This window comes from Schistocerca piceifrons, chromosome 3 (assembly GCF_021461385.2).
Source record: "Schistocerca piceifrons isolate TAMUIC-IGC-003096 chromosome 3, iqSchPice1.1, whole genome shotgun sequence".
Classification (NCBI taxonomy): Eukaryota; Metazoa; Arthropoda; class Insecta; order Orthoptera; family Acrididae; genus Schistocerca; species Schistocerca piceifrons.
This window is the reverse complement of record NC_060140.1, coordinates 957,162,666-957,184,665: the sequence shown is the minus strand read 5'-3', so window position 1 is coordinate 957,184,665 and position 22,000 is coordinate 957,162,666. Positions and strand designations below refer to the sequence as shown.

General features: G+C 44.9%; 1 protein-coding gene across 1 annotated transcript in view; it reads right to left on the bottom strand.

Moving 5' to 3' along the window:
- The window catches only part of LOC124787932 (L-ascorbate oxidase), a 200,455-nt gene that overhangs the window by 44,629 nt on the left and 133,826 nt on the right, over nt 1-22,000 (bottom strand). Inside the window, exons 3-5 of the mRNA XM_047254922.1 lie at nt 10,204-10,330; nt 3,909-4,119; nt 767-987 (exon numbers count right to left, since the gene is read on the bottom strand). Of these exons, the coding sequence (XP_047110878.1) occupies nt 767-987; nt 3,909-4,119; nt 10,204-10,227 (456 nt within the window). The 5' untranslated portion in view covers nt 10,228-10,330. The remainder of the gene's footprint in view (nt 1-766; nt 988-3,908; nt 4,120-10,203; nt 10,331-22,000) is intronic.

Genomic DNA, 22,000 nt, shown 5'->3' with positions numbered 1-22,000 from the left:
TCCCAGTGGTATTTGAAGGATCCGGCCAGAGTGGCCGAGCGGTTCTAGGCGCTTCAGTCTGGAACCGCGCGACCGCTACGGTCGCAGGTTCGAATCCTGCCTCGGGCATGGATGTGTGTGATGTCCTTAGGTCAGTTAGGTTCAAGTAGTTCTAAGTTCTAGGGGACTGATGACTTCAGATGTTAAGTACCATAGTGCTCAGAGCCATTTGAACCATTTTTGGTATTTGAAGGCGTTGCGGTCTGCATAAAACTCAGTGACTGACGCAGCTGAATCCCCATGTATATGCTGTTACTGATGGCCCGAATAAAATCTTTGGAAATGGAAAGTATCTCACCCCGAAGCGCCAGTCCGATATTTATGTAGCTTTGTGGAGATGTCAGCACATTCCGAGCTGATGCCCATCATCCGTATGAGGTGTGATCCCCAGAGGTACAAATACATTCTTGTACTCGTTGTGGCATGGAAGCAAACAGTCTCTGAATTTCACCTAGAGGGATTTCTTACCATTGCCGAAACCTATACTGTCTCAGTTCACGAAGATTGCTGGCTGGAGCCTGGTATGAAAGTATACATATCTTCCCATCGCGCCCTAGGCATGGTCTGTGGGTGACAAACCACGATACCGAGCATCCCAGTTACGTATCCGTCCACATGTTCTTCTGGAACTGATCGAACGGTTGTCGTGGTGTCGGACTGTGGGAAAACGGCAACTCGCCCGCCCCTCCAGAGAGACGACGGACGCGCTCAGTGTGTGTAGGAGTACCTGGAACTGCCCCCTGCCGTTGATGAGCACGTTGTCCGGCTCCTGGCCGGGGTTGACGGCCAGCCGGCCGGGGAAGCGCTCGTTGGCGGACTCGTGCATCCAGTCGCTGATGAGCACCACGTGCGTGGTCAGGTCGTAGTCGTACAGGTGGCTGTTGGGGTCCTGCGACGGCGGCTGCCTCACCACGATGCTGCCGTACAGGCCGTCCAGCTTCTGCAGCCCTGTCGGCGAGAAACGGCAAGTTAGCTTCCCTCCTGTACCCCGCCCCTTGTGGGCTTTGTAGGCGAAAGCGGAGAACGGTGTCAGAAATTAGGTTTTCACCTGGGTAGCGATGAAATATTGCCCGAATGTGGCTAGGGACAGAGTATCAAAGTAATAAATTGCTTGTGGGAAATCAGACATTTGATTGTGTAAATCGACATACTGTTTTCGAGAAATTTTATGTTTATGGAATTAATGAACAGCTAGTTTGAATCAAAATTAACAAAAATAATGAAAAACGTGTTGCCGAACAATTCTGAAAACGGAGAAAATGTTTGTGACTGGGAAGAAATCACGAATGAATTTTCTGCCCACTACTACCTCTTATATGTGTGAATGACCTTGCAATTGAAATTAGGTTTTCACCTGGGTAACGATGAAATATTGCCAGAATGTGGCTAGGAACAGAGTATCAAAGTAATAAATTGCTTGTAGGACATTAGAAATTTGATTGTGTACATCAACATACTGTTTTCGAAAAATTTAACGTTTATGGAATTAATAAGCAACTAGTTTGAATCAAAATTAACAAAAATAATGCAAAACGTGTTGCTGATTGGTTCTGAAAACGGCGTAAATTTTTGTGATTGGGTGGAAATCACGAATGAATTCCTTTACCGTACAATTTTCTGTCCACTTTTACCTCTTATATGTGTCAATGACCATGCAATTAATAGACATCGTACATGGTTGGTATTTTTTGGTAAATGATACAAATATTACAATCAATCAGGTCTGGAAGACAACAACAGAAGAAACTATGGACAACGTTTTTTTTTAAAAAAATAATAAGTACTTCTGTGCAAATAGTATAGAAAAAAAACAGAATATATCCAATTCTGTACGAGAAGCAGAATAACACAACGATTAATTTTGCAGTGAACACATAGTGTGTCGTGGGGCGATCACTCTGTTTTTAAAATAATTGAAAAACCACGATCGCTCAATATCATTTACTAGATGACCGGTTTCAGCACTCTGAAGGTGCCATCATCGGATCTGAAACGTGGATTAACATTTATAAAACCATATGGACATCATGGCACATGATGTGATTTGTATTGGTTGTGACAATGATTTTTATCAGATGGTCTGCCTCATGTGCCACGATGTCCATATGGTTTTATCAATGTTAATCCACGTTTCAGATCCGATGATGGCACCTTCAGAGTGCTGAAACCGGTCATCTTGTAAACGATATTGCAGCGATTGTGGCTTTTAAATTATGTTAACAACGATTAATGCAGAACGTGAAGCGGAGTCACTGAATGCTCAGTACATAGCATGGAAAGAGTCACTGAATGCAGCACGTCCTTCCACATTCTTCTGTAATCCAATGCTAAGCTACGTCTTTAATGAGTTCGTTGTCGACGAGACGTTAAACCATATCTTACTTTCTTTGATACCATTTTCTCTTTGCACTGCGTACCATATTACGGATACGACCCAACATTATCTATCTTACAACTGCCAGTGTCATAATGCGTCGTATTAGTTCCTCATTGGGAAACCAGTCTAAAAGCTATTTACAAGTATGGCGAAAACAGAATCTCGTTTTCGAGACTGGAACGTACCGGTGTTCGAGACGAACGGCGAAGCTTCGTTTACAAGTGCCCGAATATGATCGAAATTTAAAAAGTTTGCTAAACTTGCTTCTTATATATTTTTAAATTAAGAAGTGTAGGCTTTTATTAATTTAAATTCTTCAAAGACAGTGACCTTGCCATTGACTGATCACGAAATGTCGCTGTTACTCTTTCATTATTTCTGTTTTTCTTTCTTAAAAAGACGAGAACTGGAAAAATTCGGAATTTTGGAATCCGCGAGGGCCTGAACAGTATTTGGGGACAGCTGTACTTAAGATTTTATATGTATTTGGCTACTAGTTTCGACGTTGCGTCCACGCCATCTTCAGGTTCAAATGGTTGAAATGGCTCTGAGCAGTATGGGACTTAACATCTCAGGTCATCAGTCCCCTAGAACTTAGAACTACATAAACCTAACTAACCTAAGGACATCAGACACATCCATGCCCGAGGCAGGATTCGAACCTGCGACCGTAACAGTTGCGCGGTTCCGGACCGCTCGGCCACCAGCGGCCGGCCCATCTTCAGGCCCGTACACTTTGATGAAATCAGTTGTGTGTGGCTCAGTAACTGCCCGCCATCCCTGTGGAGCACGTGTTGGTCTCACCGCGGTACTGAGCCACACAAAGTGTGCGGGCCTGAAGATGGAGTTGACGCAACGTCGAAATTAGTAGCCAAATAAATATAAAATCTTAAGTACAGCCGGAGGAGTTTCATTTTTAATAAAAAAAATTATACCAGCTGTGTGCCACCTTCATCCTATTTAAATATGGATGTACGAAGAAAAGGAGCAACGTTGAATCACAACTATTTTCCAGAAACGGTAACTGCAGAGAAACAGGAACCATCGTACCTAGTTTTAATAGTACAGCATTAAGCTGAACTGTGAGGTAGGACAGTGCAGTAGGTTCATAATATAACACAACTGGCAACGTCTGTGAGCGATACAGTAACTGTTAAAGAATGTTTCCTTTGACTCGATTTTAAGACCATTGGCTTCATTCAGTAGACAGGGCCTGGAAATTCATAATCGACACCAAATGGATGTTTCCAGTGAGCGTTTTGTTGTGTATTGGATCGACAGCATTGACAGGTGAGAATTGCGGTCGAGAAATACGAGCTGCTGCGGTATAAAATGCTAACTGATGCATATCGGCATAGAGCAGTTTACAAAAAGCAGGAGCAGATGGAGAGGGGGTTACGGTAGAGTGGCGACGGAACTAGCGACAAGGTAAAAATGTCTGCAGTTAGAAAGATGAGGGTGACGGTGAGATCTCGCAGTGGTGACGGCATACCTGTGTGGGCGTGCCAGAAGTGCGTGCCCGCGTTGCTGGCGGTGAACTGGTAGCGGAAGGTGTTGCCCTGCTGGATGGGGCACTGCGTGACGAAGGGCACGCCGTCGGAGTACTGCGAGCCGCGCTGCCACACGCCGTGCCAGTGGATCGTCACCTCCTGGCCGTCCATCGCGTTCTCCACGTCGATCACCACCTTGTCGTTCTCGCACACCTGCGGGCGCAACAGGCGACAGCGTTACGCCAGGCGACAACTGGGCGTTTCAGTGACTTACTGCGCCCGTATTTGTTCAATCAGACCACACACCTTACTGCTTATACTAGAGACATATGTGTGTTATGCATGACAGCTAAACACGATGTGTTGATGCAGTGCTGCATCACTTTGTATTGACAAGTATATTTGCCCAACTATTGTAAAGTGCATGCATGACAGAGGATGCTTCTTACTGTAGCACATACCGGGTAATCAAAAAGTCAGTATAAAATTGAAAACTAATAAATCACGGAATACTGTAAATAGAGAGGTACAAATTGACACACATGCTTGGAATGACATGCGGTTTTATAAGAACCAAAAAAATACAAAAGTTCAAAAAATGTCCGACAGATGGCGCTTCATCTGATCAGAATAGCAATAATTAGCATAACAAAGTAAGACAAAGCAAAGATGATCTTCTTTACAGGAAATGCTCAATATGTCCACCATCATTCCTCAACAATAGCTGTAGTCGAGGAATAATGTTGTGAACAGCACTGTAAAGCATGTGCGGAGTTATGGTGAGGCGTTGGCGTCGGATGTTGTGTTTCAGCATCCCTAGAGATGTCGGTCGATCACGATACATTTGCGACTTCAGTTAACCCCAAAGCCAATAATCGCACGGACTGAGAATTGGGGACCTGGGAGACCAAGCATGACGAAAGTGGCGGCTGAGCACACGATCATCACCAAACGACGCGCGCAAGAGATCTTTCACGCGTCTAGCAATATGGGGTGGAGCGCCATCCTGCATAAACATCGTACGTTCCAGCAGGTGTTTATCAGGCAGGCTGGGGATGATGCGATTCTGTAACATATCGGCGTACCTCTCACCCGTCACGGTAGCAGTTACAAAACCAGAATCATGCATTTCCTCGAAGAAAAAAGGCCCGATAACTGTAGATGTGGTAAATTCAACCCATATCGTGACTTTCTCGTCGTGCAATGGAATTTCCACGACAGTTCTAGGATTTTCGGTAGCCCAAATTCTGCAGTTGTGGGCGTTGACAGACCTTCGGAGCGTGAAATGAGCTTCGTCGGTCCACAACACGTTACTCAACCAATCGTCATCTTCCGCCATCTTTTGAAACGCCCACACCGCAAATGACCCCCCCCCCCCCCCTTTCACTAAATCGGCAGGTAACAGTTCATAATGTCGATGGATTTTACACGGATAGCATCGGAGGGTACGCCTCAGTGCCAACCAAACAGTAGTGTATGGAATGCCGGTGCGACGTGCGACTGCACGAGCGCTAACTTCCCCGTGCTTAGACGAACCCGCTACAGTCTCCATTTCTTCCTGAACTGTCTCAGCAGCATTACGCCTTGTGCTCGGTCAGCCACTACGGGGTCTATCGTCTAAACAACCCGTGGCTTCGAACTTCGCAATCATTCTCGCCACAGTTGCATTTGTCAACGGACCTTTACCCGTTCGAGTCCCCTTCCTATGGCGATAAGATCGTAACGCTGAACTAGCACATTCCCCATTCTGATAATACAGCTTCACTAAAAGCGCCTTCCCATGTAACGTTTTGCTGTCCAGCGCCATCTGTCGGACATTTTGTGAACTTTGTTTTTTTTCGTTTCTAATAAAACCCCATGTCATTTCAAGCATGTGTGTCAATTTTTACGTCTCTATCTACATTATTCCGTGGTTTATTAAGTTTTCAAATTTATAGTGACTTTTTGATCACCCAGTATTAACTGTTCTAGTACCATTCACGGCTTATGAGCTAAAAAGAATGGCTCCTTAACACTAGTATAGTACACCTCTTAAATTGTCACATAAATTGTGTATCACAGTCATAGTCACTGACACTGTTTTAAGCAAGGAAGCTAAATCCCATTAACTTGTTATAATATCAACATAAAGAGAACAATATGTGAGAAGATCATTCTAGTTTCAAAATGACAAAAAAACCAGTGAAGTGGTGGAAGTAAGTATTCTTCTCTAAAATCGTTCATGTATTTCCACAAACCTGTCACGTATGGGCACTGTGCTGAGTGCGATATAGCTCACTGTATATCGACTCAAATGTGGGTAATTGGTGAAGGCATCGTCAGGCGAATCTATCAGTAAAATTCCGTGCTTAATTCTCAGATTTGGCGTTGTTTGGACAACAGTGTTCTGAGCAACAGGACGGTCTCTGATAACAGTAGGTTATGTTCTCCAGTAATGACAGTTTCTTCCTTTCATGACCCATTCAGCTGTACTTCCTGTCTGTGTACCTAAAGGTTCCACAGCAGATTAAACACTTTCAGCATAGTCAATATCTTCTCTGCAGATCCATCATTTTTAGAATGGGTTTGATTAGCAAAATAAAGTGACCCACGTTTACTCGTTAACTGTTTTTGAAATATGCATCACATTCACAACAAAACGGTTCAGACGCTGACAAACGAAAGTTACAAGTTGTATACAACAGGGTCACATTTACGTTTCAATAATTATTTCTGTCGAGTTCATGACAATAAAGGGCCACCTGCTCCAAGATCACACACACTATTGAATTTTAATTGATAACACCGCACCAGCTCGTCTGATAGCGCATGTTCAATTAAATAACCGAATTTAATGGGGGCAGAGTAACCATGCCGTCCATACTAGAGTCAAATGCCTCCGGTAGAGATTTAGTTAGTCTGCTCCTTATCTCGCTGATTCGTACGATTGCGCTATTTTGGAGTTGTGAAGTATACGTAGAATTCACCTCCAAGAACAGTTCTTGCAGGTCTATAAGTAGATGTTCGTGTTATTAGAGGTATCATTTTACGAGCATTTACCATTTCAGGTTGTTCAACACTTGTCTGACAATTCCCAGCGCCTGACACAGTCCTTTTATCATTTCCCCTCTTCTTCTTTGCATGTGCTGCATGTCTGTTGCTAGTCCAACATGGTAAGAATCCCACGAAGTCAAGCAGCGTTCTAGTATAGGCTATACAAGCATTTCGTAAAGTTTTCACAGGCAAATGTAAATACCAAAGTGCCACAGCACTAAATTCGAATCTGTAGCTCGTCCTTGATTCACCTTATATGGTGTTTCAGTTTCTTACCTTCCCATATTGTTATTTCCTAATATTTAAATGATATTGCTGATTGTAGTTACTACCTTTTTAGGTTCCGTAAATTACACTACCTCACAAATGACCACATGTGACAAGTGCCAGACTGGGACACAAACTGAGATTCCCACCTCTCTATTGTCGTATTCCTTACAAATGTACAGAGCTCTCCTGTACTATAATCTACAGCTATTTAGCAAAAATATCGTGGTTTATGGAATGGCCATGCAGTTTATGGTACCTACCATTCATCATAACAATATGCTTTCATCACAGCCATTACAGAATCATTACTATTCTTTTTTAAGAGATCGTTATTTACATATGTAATGAAGTGTATTCTTTCAGAGAGCTTCTCTACCATCGCGTAGGCTGTATACCAGATGACGGTGTTGTGTACACTTTTGAGGCGAAACATTATGGTCACCTGCTTAATAGAGTGTTGATCTACCTTTGGACACTTATACAGGAGGGATTATGCGTGGAGTGGACTGCAAAAGTCCTTAGTAATTTTTTGGAGGTAGGTTTGACCAGATGACGCAATTAGCATAAATTGCAGGCCACAAAGCTGACGCCAAATAGCATTCTAGATGTGTTTCATCGGTTTCAGATGGGGCAAGTTTTCACTGTCGAGACATAAACATGAGCTCGCGGTCAAGCCCCTCGAGCCACTGTAGTAGGCTTCTGGCCTTTTCAAACGGATAGTTATACTGCTGCAAGACGCCATTACTGCCAGGGGAGACATCGAGCATGAATGGACGCAAGGGGTCCACAATAAACTTCACGTAGTCCATACATGTCACAACGCGTTGCGTTCGCTTACTATGACAGGTCCCATGGAATCCAGCTTAATGTTAGCCATAGCATTATAGCGCTCCTACTGGCCTTTGTCTGCACTGCTCTGCATGTTTGGAGCAGCTGTTCGCCTAGATGATGGCATATCCGGACATCACCGTCGACGAGGTGCAGCAAGAGACGTGATTCATTCGATCAGGGGACATATTTCTATCGATCCAAGTTCCAGTTTCGAAGATTCTGTGCCTAGTGCAGTTGTAATAGATGACGTCGCTGGGTCAGCGTGGGAATACGAAGGGATCGTCTGCTGTGGAGTCCCATGTTCAGTACCGTGCACTGAACCTTGTGCTTCAGAACACTTGTGCCTCTACCAGTACTGTACTCGGTCGTCAGACCTTCCACAGAACATCGCCTACCGTGCTTGCTACAATGATTCCCCATTCGTCTCTGCTTCGCTTATACCGAGTGGTCCAGCTGTCCCTATCGGTAGGTTTTATACAAATGGCAGTGCCTTCAAAACCACCCGTGAGATTCTCATATCGTTTCGCTCGCTACGTGCAAACTATTATTCCTATAGAAGAAAATGAACAGACCTTTTTGTAGGAAGTTTGATATAATGAAATTTTGTTGTGTCACTCGTATTCGCTGAAGGCTACGGTTTTCGACTTGCCAAGAAAAACGTGTTTGAAGATTATTTTTGTACGTTTTTCTGGAATAATTCGAAAACTACGTCGTGTACGGAAAATGTATCACAGTACAAAATTTAATTACATTAAATTTCCTAAAAAAATTGATGTTCATTTTCTCTTTAGGACTAATAATCTGCATGTAGCGAGCGAGAGAATACGAAAATCTTTCATGTGGTAGCGTATTTGAATGTGTAGTGTGTTGCATAAAATCCATAGGTAGCGGCAGCTGAGTCATGCCGTACATTTTCTTTACTTTATCATGTGCCTGCAACGCCACCAGAAGGCAGTTTAAGTCACAGTGGGCAGTTGTCATAATGACTGGCTCATGGGTGTATATGTATTGTTTAATCTTTACTTTGTGAAAGATATTATATAACCACAAGAGTATGTAGCACTTTCATTTCAGAACAAATATGTATGTATTGCTCTTTGCTTTTTGTGCCCTCAGTATACTGAAAGAGTTACACTTGTTGCCTGTAGCAGGGTATGTTATTATGACCTTTTATGAGTTATTATCGAGAGTTCAGGCACCACACAAAAGTATAAAGCTTTACCACACTCTTCTTGTGATCAGCTTCAATAGAAGGCAGATCCCCACTTAAATTTTTCTGGCCTGTCACTGTAATATAGAACGCTCACTGCTAAAAAGTTGCATCTGGTGGTTTGTATGGCACATGCATCAAAAGCTGATTGGGGGACGGGGGAGGGGGGGAGAGGGCCTCTCGCCGGAGTCTGAAGCAGCGTCATGCCAGTGCCCTATCCGAAAAACTGGCAGAGAAAGTAAAAAAAAAAAAAAGAGCACTCCGTCTTCAGGCCACGAGTGGCCTACCGGGACCATCCGACCGCCGTGTCATCCTCAGTGGAGGATGCGGATCGGAGGGGCGGGGGGTCGTTATGATGGTATTCTTGACCGAAGCCGCTACTATTCGGTCGAGTAGCTCCCCAATTGGCATCACGAGGCTGAGTGCTCCCCGAAAAATGGCAACAGCACATAACGGCCTGGGTGGTCACCCATCCAAGTGCCGACCACGCCCGACGTCGCTTAACTTCGATGATCTCACGGGAAGCGGTGTACCCACTGCGGCAAGGCCGTTGCCTGGCAGAGAAAGTGCGCATTTAAAATGTTTTGCTTACAATTTCTTGCTATTCTTGTTGGCGTGCTTCCTTTTCTCGGACTTCGCTGCGTCACGAGTGAACTCGACGAATGTTGCGCCACCTGTGCAGCCTTCTTACGTGTGTCACAGACAGGTGCGTGTAAACATTAGCTCTCACCGGCGGCCTGACTCCGAAATAATTACCGTTTCATAACCTCGCCGTAGAGAAGCAATTAGGCTGCGTTTCTGTAAACATTTCGAGCGACGAAGTCCCGAGTCACTACTCTGTTGCACGGTTTCCCCGAGGACAGGAAATCTGCAATCATTGTCACGTCGCCGTGTCCCTAACGACGGGAAGCCACCTCAGATTACGGAGAGGCCGTGCCGTGAGAGCCACTCACCTGTATGCTGGGTCCCGGCAGCATCCTGTTGACGGTGAGGATGCCTCGCTCGACGCCGTCGGCCAGCACGCACTGGCAGTGCGACCACACCGTGTTGGTCGCGTTGGGCGTGCACACCTGGCAGGCGCTGCAACACAAGGCAGGAGCTGGTGAGCCGACTCCCAGGCAGCGTCCAGGTGAAGAATACACTACTGGCCATTACAATTGCTACACCAAGAAGAAATGCAGGTGATAAACGGGTATTCATTGGACAAATACATTATACTAGAACTGACATGTGGTTACATTTTCACGCAATTTGGGTGCATAGATCCTGAGAAATCACTACCCAGAACAACCACCTCTGGCAGTAATAACGGTCTTGATACTCCTGGGCGTTGAGTCAAACAGAGCTTGGATGGTGTGTACAGGTACAGCTGTCCATGCAGCTTCAACACGATACCAGTTCATCGAGAGTAGTGACTGGCGTATTGTGACGAGCCAGTTGCTCGGCCACCATAGATCAGACGTTTTCAATTGGTCAGAGATCTGGAGAATGTGTTGGCCAGGGCAGCAGTCGAACATTTTATGTATCCAGAAAGGCCCGTACAGGACCTGCAACATGCGGTCGTGCATTATCCTGCTGAAATGTAGGGATTCGCAGGGATCGAATGAAGGGTAGAGCCACGGGTCGTGACACATCTGAAATGTAACGTCCACTGTTCAAAGTGCCGTCAATGCGAACAAGAGGTGACCGAGACTGGTAGTAACCAATGGCACCCCATACCATCACGCCGGGTGATACGCCAGAATGGCGATGACGAATACACGATTCCAATGTGGGTTCACCGCGATGTCGCCAGACACGGTTGCGACCATCATGATGCTGTAAACAGAACCTAGATTCATCTGAAAAAATGACGTTTTGCCATTCGTGCACCCAGGTTCGTCTTCGAGTACACCATCGCAGGCGCTCCTGTCTGTGATGCAGCGTCAGGGGTAACCGCAGCCACGGTCTCCGAGCTGATAGTCCATGCTGCTGCAAACGTCGTCGAACTGTTCGTGCAGATGGTTGTTGTCTTGCAAACGTCCACATCTGTTGACTCAGGGATCGAGACGTGGCTGCACGATCCGTTACAGGATTGCGGATAAGATACCTGTCATCTCGACTGCTAGTGATACGAGGCCTTTGGGATCGAGCACGGCGTTCCGTATTACCCTACTGAACCCACCGATTCCATATTCTGCTAACAGTCATTGGATCTCGACCAACGCGAGCAGCAATGTCGCGATACGATAAACCGCAATCGCGATAGGCTACAATCCGACCTTTATCGAAGTCGGAAACGTGATGGTACGCATTTCTCCTCCTTACACGAGGTATCACTACAACGTTTCACCAGGCAACGCCGGTCAACTGCTGTTTGTGAATGGGAAATCGGTTGGAAGCTTTCCTCATGTCAGCACGTTGTAGGTGTCGCTACCGGCGTCAACCTTATATGTATGCTCTGAAAAGCTAATCATTAGCGTATCACAGCATTCTCTTCCTGTCGGTTAAATTTCACATCTGTAGCAAGTCATCTTCGCGCTGTAGCAATTTTAATGGCCAGTAGTGTAGACGTTTGAGACTTGCCACTGCAAGTGCATAGCTTCAGTTGATTAGTAACTGTAGTTCAATAGTTGACTGTGGGCAAACAGACAAATAGACAAACAATCTGTAGGTCTACTGAAACAAAATTCAGTTTTCTAATCGCAGGGCGATTCTCGTAGAATCTGAACAACTTTCTTGCTATACCAAAAGCGTGTTTATCTGTACTTCACCTACGGTGTAAATGTATCTATTGAAAAGAGAAAATACCATTTGGTGCGCCAGAAGGGAATGAGACAACGACTGAAAAATCTACGTGGAGTAGATCTCCACTTCAAGAAACTGAGTTTTCTAAACCCCTTTTGGGTACCAGATAGCACAAAATGCTGTCATCTTGCTTCAGTCCTAGACACTTAAGAGCCGATTGTACGGGGCAGTTTGTGGTCGTTTGGAAGTTTTCGCACACTGATCTCGTCGGATGCTCGCCAAACAACCCATCAATGTAGCGTTAAAACTGCGTATTATTAAACTTTAATTATGACAGTCAAAACAAGAAGGCATTAAAATAATGCAATAAATTCACCAAAATGATGAGACGTGAAGTTTTGTACGCAAATACTGCTGCGTAAGTTCAATAGGCGTTTTTACAGATTATTTTGTCTCAGGCGTTTCTAAAGTTTATTTTCTTTTTCTCCACTTTCTGGAGTATTAATCAGTATAATTTTTTCTGGTTATTTTTGTTAGTAATCAACAGAAATTGCTCAGGTTTTCTGTTATCAGAAATGGCCATTTTAGAACCTTCTCGGAGGCCAGGATGGCCGAGCGGTTTTAGGCGCTACAGTCTGGAACCGCGCGACCGCTACAGTCGCAGGTTGGAATACTGCCTCGGGCATGGATGTATGTGATGTCCTTAGGTTAGTTAGGTTTAAGTAGTTCTAAGTTGTAGGGGACTAATGACCTCAGAGCCATTTGAATCATTTAGAACCTTGCCCCGTGTTGCACAAATTCATGTGGAATACATGGAATGTTCAATCAAAGGGGGCACTAACTTTCTGCGTATGGAAGCTGTCCATGTCCATCTGAGAAAGCTACACGTCAGCCGCTGCAGGTACCCACGCTATCCTTCTTACCGCTTGCGCTGTCCAGTTCCAGCACCGAATGGAAGTGACTTCATTTGTGGCGACTCTAAAGTTGCTGCATGTGTTGCGTTTCGTGATCAGCGTTATGAAATAAAATTTTGTGTTCACCTATGTTCTGTGACGAATTGAAGAGTTTTTGGTGAGTTTGCTATGCCCCATCGAGCCTGTTTACGTTGACACAAGCAGTTTCAAATTGGCGAGGCAAGTTGTGAGTTGTCTGTCACGGCCCTGGCACTGAGAACAGTTGACAGTATTTCGCAGTGACCCACGTCTCAAATCCATCAGCTTGCGTGCATTCTGGAGATAACTGGAAGCATTCACACTCTTTTAAAGGAACATTTGCACATGTCTAGAGTGCGCGAAAGCTAGATACCGCTATTGATTAGTGTGGATCAAAGGCGAAATGTGTTGGGGGTACGCTGCTACTGTAAGCAGTGTGCGAATAAGGTCATCGTCTTGTTACTGCAGTATAAATCAAATAGACATGGGATGGACATGTAGTCAGGCAAATAGATGGTAGGTAGGGGCATGAGATGGACATTTAGTCGTCCAAATAAATGGTAGATGGGCCAGAGGAATCCTTTATTGAATTCCGAGAGATAAGAAAAGAGTGTATGACCTAATAAAAGGTTGGCTGGTGTCGCCAAAATAAACATGTAGGAACGGTGCGCTTAGAGCTGAACACCGTAATGTTAGGAGAAGTTTACATCAGGCATCCATCCAGCAATGACTGTCAGATGGCTGATCTAATAACTAACATTTACGTGTAACAACTGGCAATAGTGTTGGGTATCAGGAAATTTTACCCTAACAAGAATCCAACTAGCAGTTTGTAACACTGAAATGTGCCATGTTTACAAGAAGTTTCCCGTTTTGAGTCGCACAGCTTTTATGCAGCAGGTGATCAGGATTTCTGATTCAGTTGCCGGCAGACATTTTGCGAAACCGATATTTCACGCCTGACTGTCGAGTATTGTAATGAGGAAGTAAGCCGTACACCACAATTCTCGGAAAAAGTGTGTGGGAGAATTGGTTACTTGTGAATGGCGTCTCGTACAAAACGGGCACGAGACGTGGTGGTTGAATGTCTTTAACTGTTTCTTACGCTCATGACGGCTGTGATAGGCAGGGAAGTCCAGTTATATCGAAACCGTCCTGTACTACACGAAAATGTTTGCTTATTCAGCGCGAGACTGACAGGTGAAGAAGCAACTCCGCTTCGAATGGAAGGAACACGTCGCTCTACTTGCAAAAAGCTTCTCTCTCAAGTTCCACCGGCCATTCTTCAAGCGGAATTCCGAGGCCATTTGACTGCCTACCACGTACCCCTGCCGCAGGGGCTGTGACGACTGGATCGAAAGAAACTGAGGCCTTAGAGTTGAAATACAATCGTTTTTGTCGCAGTTCGTCAGTCTGCAGGTTAAGGCTAGGAGTGAGCTGTACCGGTAGCGCACGAGGCTACCGCAACACGGCAGACAACATCTGTCCTCTAATTATCGCGTACATATTTGGACTTTCCGCCGCTGACGGCGCTCGTTCGTCGCAACTTGCGCCGCTGCACGCTTCGAACCCATTCTGTGAGATGCTGTGAAATGTATCCTTCTCTCTATCGCATCAAATGCATAAAAAAAACTCGAAGGGGGTCGACGTACAGATGATATCAGACAATTTCTCTACAATGAAGAAAAAAATGAATTTTTACCTACTTCAGTTTGGCTCGCTGATTTATCAGGTGGCGTTGCCACTGTTATCAGTTAACAATGGATTTCCAAATAAATGTTCCGAGTTATTTGTTAACAGTATCGCGTTCAGTACTTATTATGTTACTCAAAACAAATGAGCAGTATTCTTGCGGTAGCTAACATGTTTTGTTTACATCAAAATACATTCGTTGTGAAACGCGTTAATTAAATGAATGAAGCCCATTTCGCATACATTTTGGTAGTTTTTCCTTTCTTTGCTTGTTTTTGGTAATTGTTTTATTCCGCCCAATCAGATTAGAGCCTTTAGGAAAATTTTGCGTCAGAACAGAAACTATACATACTAAATTCATGAAGAAAATTTGGTCCCTCAAGTTTTCCTGTTTTTACATCACTGTCGCCTAGTGAAATATACATAAACATTTGAGTAACTATTATGACGAAATTCATAATTAAAAATGAATGATAATGGGGATGATAGTAATAATAATAATGAAGCAACTTCAGGTTGTAACAGCAAGGAAATATCTTGATGGTTGATTGTTTAATCCGATATAACCTGGGGTCTTTGAGAGCTTTAATGATTTTCTTGGGACGCCCGGCAAACAGATTATCAGCTTCAGATAGAAGGATGAAAGTCACATAATCGAATTTCAGAAGAGAAGACATTTCTCATGTCGAACGTCAGAGCAGCGCCTAGAAAAGTATTGATAAATCAGGCGGAAATAAAGCAGACAGAGGACTTTGAATACCCATCGTAGTTCATTCAGCTTAGAACAAGCAAATAAAAAAAAAACAGAGTCTTTAGTCGAGGAGTTGTGACATGAAGTAATTAATATGAAAAATCAGGCAGAACAATTAGGAAACAAAGAAAAAAGTTTCTGGGGATGATATTCGGCTCGGTGGACTGAAGGGAAAAGAAAAGACTACAGAAGAAAACAAAATCAGTCTTACATGAAGTCACGATCTCAAATGACAGCAAAAGAAGAAGAAAAGAACAGGCTAGAAGGGAATCACTAAATGGTCTAAAGCTCACAGAAGGCGAATACGAGAATGTTGGGCGAAGCTTGAAGCTCAAGGAGGAAAAAGATTTTGAATACGTGGTAACCCACATCGCCTGATTTGAGGTGGCAATAACAGCTCTAAACATATACATAAACAATAACAACAATACTTAATAACAATATCAGTTACAAGAAACATATTAATAATATAAATAAATTCAGTTTAAAGGCAGCATTACCCGCGCCACTATTTCCTTACTGTGCATAATTCAGACGGATCATTTTAAGTAAGGGTTGGAAGGAGCTGGTGCAGCAGTTAACACATTGCCCTGCATTACAGTGGAGATGGGTGTAAATATCCATTTGGTCGTACTAATTATTTCCCAAAACCCAATCCAGGTGAGTCGTCTACGCTCCCTAAGTCCATTCGTGTACGGCCCAGTGAGTTTGCCGACCTTTTCTCCAATCAGGTCCAGCTGAGTCAGTGAAATACCCCATGTGATCTGAAATCCGAAGTTGTTTCAACCATTAAATTGATCAAAGCAGATTGAGAACATACAAAACAGTTTCTCGTGTCTTTCAGAGATTGGGATTTTGGAACGATGTTGTATGTCTCACAAATTGTGTACCACTGGGTACGCACGTGACTGGCTAATGAAAACGGAAAGAAAATGTGTTCAATTTTCAGTATTTTCTTGGCGTTTTCCAGATTTAGAAACGTCTGGAAATGGGTACACTTATTTTCCTGTCATTGCCAATGGAGGTACTTGAATAATGCATCAAGCGAACTGATACTCATGCGTTGCCTGCAGCCATTGAAAGGGAGCGCGATTCTCGCATTTTGTTCTACTTTTATTGCGTTGCACGATAGTAGTGAAACTGTATTTCGCTGCAACTCTAATCCGTGGTAGGATATCTACAAATTTACGATTCTGATTACCTAATTTCAGAGGAACAGTGTTTGTAAGTACGTTTTATAACCAAGATGCGCAGTCAGGAACGTGTTTTCGTTACGCCTACTTGTTATTCCGGCGGTTAATTGCTGCCGCCGTCTAACCAGAACGGAGCGGCCGTGTAAGGCTGGCTGTATACAGCGGCTACAGCAAGCGACCTCTTTTTATTCAGGTTCACCAACAGTGGAGGCTAACGAAGGTGATGGCTTTTTACAAGCTGAATTCCTACACACCATGTTTTATTACCGTAGTAGTATATGTAGTGTAATTAGCTGGAAGCACGGGAGTTCTATTCAATTAGATGTATGTGAAAAACGTTCAAGTATTTTTTAGACAACGGATATACACTCATGCTCATAAATTAAGGATAATGCTGATACATGGTGAAACAACGCTCCGATGGGCGGTTTACGAGGTTAAATCACCTCGGGGTATGACCATGCGATGCATTTGACCTGCGGTCGTCGCACGGTGGCGCTGGCAGCAGTCCACATACGCAAAGGTGTGTTGGTGCATGTCAGAGTGCGGCGCAGCGAGTAAGTGTGCAGACGTTTTCAGACGGGCTAATGGTGAGTGTGTGTTGAAAATGGCTCAAATAACACATATTGATGATGTTATGAGGGTAATATACTAGGGCGACTGGAGGCTGGTCAAACACAGCAGGTCGTAGCACGGGCTCTCCGTGTGCCACAAAGTGTAACCTCAAAATTATGGCAGATTCCAGCAGACAGGAAAAGGGTCCAGGCGCTACAGTACGGGACATCTACATTGTACACCACCACAAGAAGACCGATATCTCACCATCAATGCCCGCAGACGGCCACGGAGTACTGCAGGTAGCCTTACTCGGGACCTTACCGCAGCCACTGGAACAGTTGTCTCCAGACACACAGTCTACAGACGACTGAACAGACATGGTTTATTCGCCTCGAGACCTGCAAGGTGCATTCCACTGACCCCTGGTCACAGGAGAGCCCGTAATCCCTGGTGTGAAGAACACAGTACATGGTCATTGGAACAGTGGTCCCAGGTTATGTTCATGGACAAGTCCAGGTATAGTCTGAACAGTGATTCTCTCCGGGTTTTCATCTGGCGTGAACCATAAACCAGATACCAATCCCTTAATTTCCTTGAAAGGGATCTGTATGGAGGTCGTGGTTTGATGGTGTGGGGTGGGATTATGATTGGTGCATGTACACCCCTGCATGTCTTTGACAGAGGAACTGTAACAGGTCGGATGTATCGGGACGTCATTTTGCACCAGTATGTCCACCTTTTCACGGGTGCAGTGTGTCCCACCTTCCTCCTGATGGATGCTAAGCCCGTGCCCCACCGACCTTGTGTTGTGGAGGAGTACTTTGAAACAGAAGAAATCAGCCGAATGGAGTGACCTGCCTGTTCTCCAGACCTAAAACCCATCGAGCACGTCTGGAATGCTTTCGGTCGACGTATCGCTGCACGTCTTTAAATCCCTGGGACACTTCAGGAGCTCCGGCAGACACTGGCGCAAGAATGGGAGGCTATACCCCAGCAGCTGCTCGACCACCTGATCCAGAGTATGCCAACCGGTTGTGCGGCCTGCGTACGTGTGCATGGTGATCATATCCCATATTGATGTCGGAGTACACGCGCAGCAAACAGTGGCGTTTTGTAGCACACGTGTTTAGGGACGGTTTTCTCAACAATACCGTGGACCGTGGACTTACAGATCTGTGTCGTGCGTGTTCCCTATGTGGCTATGCTATTAGCGCCAGTTTTGTGTAGTGCCACGTTGTGTGGCACCACATTCTGCAATTATCCTGAATTTATGAGCATGAGTGTAGAAATATGAAGAATAGGATCAACTCTGGATGGGTTCTTAAGCTCCTCGGGCACTTTTGATCACGCTTTTGCTCTCCTACTGGAGGAACTGCAGGGTTCGCTGAGAGGATCGACCCTGAATTTCACGAAAAACTTGACTTGTCGTACATTATACACGCAGTGGCCTAATTGGCGTAATTCGGAGGGAGCAATGTCTAGCAGGGCGGATCTGTAAACAGGAGTAACCGGAATCAGCTCAGCTATCGAAGATCCTAATTTAACACTGTCGTAATGGATGAGTGGTATCGGGTCGCTGCCACTGAGTTTGCTACCATCTCTCGCCTGCTTATTCGGCCGGTACGTCCCCACCGAAGCACGCCTTGCAGTAAATAGATTGTTAGATTCGCTTTCCCTCTCGACAAACTAACTAATTTGCTGGTATTGAAAAGCGTATGAATGCCTGCGGATATCTTCCGTCGACCAACAACTCTAACTAGAACAATGTACGAAAAGCTGGTGTTGCCATTCAGTAATGTCACTTATCCAACAAAGCTAGTACTATGTTCCCAATTACCTCAAAAGTGACGGTATTTTTAATAGAATGAAACGAGCGAACAGCTCCTATAGGATCTGAAAGTGTAGCTCCGTAATGAACTGACTACCGTTGTATAAACAGAGAAGTCAGTAATAAAAGTCCAAACATGACCAAATGGTGTATGTCCAGACTGTCTGTGTTGCAAGGGGAGACGCGGCGTAGCTATGAATGTGGAGATGAGTGGCTTTCAGATACTACTGCCGTTCATAGTTTCGGCGGTTGGTTAATTCCGTCGTACTCCATCAGAGCTCTCTCTCTCTCTGTCTGTCCTCGTTCAGACAGCGTCACTAGACGTTTCACCACTGCCGTGTTGTGGTGAGTCGGCAGCCAGGCATTCTTGACGGAAAAGCTGCCGTGCTTTCCCCCAAAAAAGTTCCTACCACTCAGTGAAGAACGAGTCAATTGGTAGCGTCTCTCCGCAGCGCACCTATGTTTGTTAAAGCATAGGGCCATTCTTCTTGATCACATAATAAGCTGAACAATACCGTAACACTTTCTGTGCTGAACCCTCTTTCCCACAGTCCCAGGCAATACCGACACGTGTAATTGTGGAACGGAATCCAAATCCCCAATTGATCATCCAGATTGAAGTTTCTCGTGGTGTCTACACCCAAACAGAGCACCAGATAAAGCGGATGGTGGAGGCTTGGGGGGCGGGATTTCCACGTTCGGCAAGTAGTTCTAATACACCCAAGTGAGAAAGGGAGAGCGAGCAGGGGTGAGGCGGGCAGTAATCAGTGGAAACTAAAAGTAGACCACTAAAAATAATTGCTCAAAATCTGCTTATTCTTCTCCATAGAGAAGGAACAAAGACGACTTCGGAATACTGAAGGAAATATTTTTGAAAAATGTGAAGTAATGTGTGTTATTGCGTAGCTCTGCCAGTGGATTACGAGACCCTACAAATGATTGTTTGTACTAGGTAGTAAGTTAACAAATGGTTCAAATAGCTCTGAGCACTGTGGGACTTAACTTCTGAGGTCATCAGTCCCCTAGAACGTAGAACTACTTAAAACTAACTGAGCTGAAGACATCTCACACACATCCATGCCCGAGGCAGGATTCGAACCTGCGGACGTATCGGTCGTGCCGTTCCAGACTGAAGCGCCTAGAACTGCTCGGCCACACCGGCCGGCAGTAAGTTAACATGCCGATAGTTTTTTTGTGTTAGTAGCAGTAGGCAAACCCGCCCAACATTTAGACATGCCTTGTAAGGGACGATGAAAGGAAACTCTAACGCTGAAGACCGAGTCCAGAGCTGCAGAAGGGTTGGCTCTGACGTCAGCGCCGCAGCTTGCTACTCTGCACACATCGCGTGATCCCTGCCATATAGTCTACAAACCGTGCTTCAATCAGAACTCGCACTGTTGCGAAAAGTAATAGGGGAACAGCTGCAGTGCATTACTCCGTACGTATTTTTCTCCTATGAACTCTGTTCCAGTAGTGACAGAATGCTGGCGTGTGACACTGAGAACTCTGGGTTGCTGCGACTGAGTCTACTTACAACTTACAAGTAACGATAATCGGACTACGAGGTGTGTAAGAAAAGTAATGAGACTGACAACATTCCGAGCGATCTGGGAACGCTGTGTTGTTCTACTTGTGTACACCGGTGTGTCCATCCCGTCCAGCTGCTCAGTCCGGGTTTCAGCTCCGCACAGCAGTCACGTGATTTTTGAGGGCACCGTCAGTCAAGTTGAATTTTTTGGCGTGTGCTACGAAAATGGAACAGTAGAATTTAGAGCAACGTTATGCAATTAAGTTTTGTGTTAAAGTTGGGGAGTTCGCGAGTGTGACCTCTGAAAAGTTGAAAGAGACCTGTGGAGAACATCCCTTATCAAGAGGACAAGTCATTCGCTGGCACAGATAATTTATCGAAGGCCTAGAACAGTTGAACATGAACCTCGCTTTGGGAAACGTTCAACTTTAAAAACCGACTAAAACGTCGAACGTGTGAGATCAGACGGACGGCTAACAATAAGGATGATGGGCGACCTCTTAAACACTTTCACAGTAATGAAATTTTGGCCGAAGGTTTCTGCGAAAATGGTATCGAAAAATCTCACAACTGAGCAGAAGGACAGTCGAAGAAACGAGTGCGTTGATCTTCTACATCTACGTCTCCGTAGATACTCCGCAAGCCAACGTATGGTGCGTGGCGGAGGGTACCCTGTACCACTACTAGTGATTTTCTTTCGTCTTCCACTCGCAAATAGAGCGAGAGCGAAACGATTGTCTATACGATTCCGTATGAGCCCTTATTTTTCATATCTTATGTTCGTGGTCCTTACGCGCAGTGTATGTTGACGGGAGTAGAGTAGTTCTGCAATCAGCTTCAAATGCCGGTACTCTTAAGTCTTCTCAGTAGTATTTCTCGAAAAGAGGACTGTCAATGGCCACGATTGGTTCAGCAGTGTGATCAACACGTAGTGAATCCTGGGTTTTTGACTACGATCCTGAGACAAAGCCGCAAAGCGAGGAGAGGCTCACTGAGACCTGTCCTCGAACGAAGAAAGATCGAATGAGCAAATCAAAACAATGCTGATTTGCTTTGTTTGACAATGGGGGTGTCGTGCTTAAAGAATTTGTTCCGCCAGAAGAAACTGTCAACCAAGTGGTTTACAAAGATGTCCTCGAAACGCTCAGGGAAACAGTGAATCGTGTGAGAGCGGACATTGCAGACAAGCGACTGCTGCACCATACCAGTGCCCCATGTCACTCGGCAACGTGACGGAATTTTTGACCTCAACATGCATTCTTGTTGTTCCACAGCCCCACTGCCCACCTGCTCTGAGTCCTTGTGACATTTTTCTTTTCCCAAAGTTGAAGTTCGCCTTAAAAGGACACCATTTTGGTTGGATGGCTAGTTTGGGGAGAAAAGGGACCAAACTGCGAGGTCATTAGCCCGTTTTTCCACATTCAAACAGGTCTCGGGTTAAAAACAGTTCCAAAAAGAGTCAGGGAAAGTAAAAGGGTTAAACTAACTTCAAACTAGACTGAGAGACAAACCGAAAGAAGCTAACAAAAGGGGGTAAACGT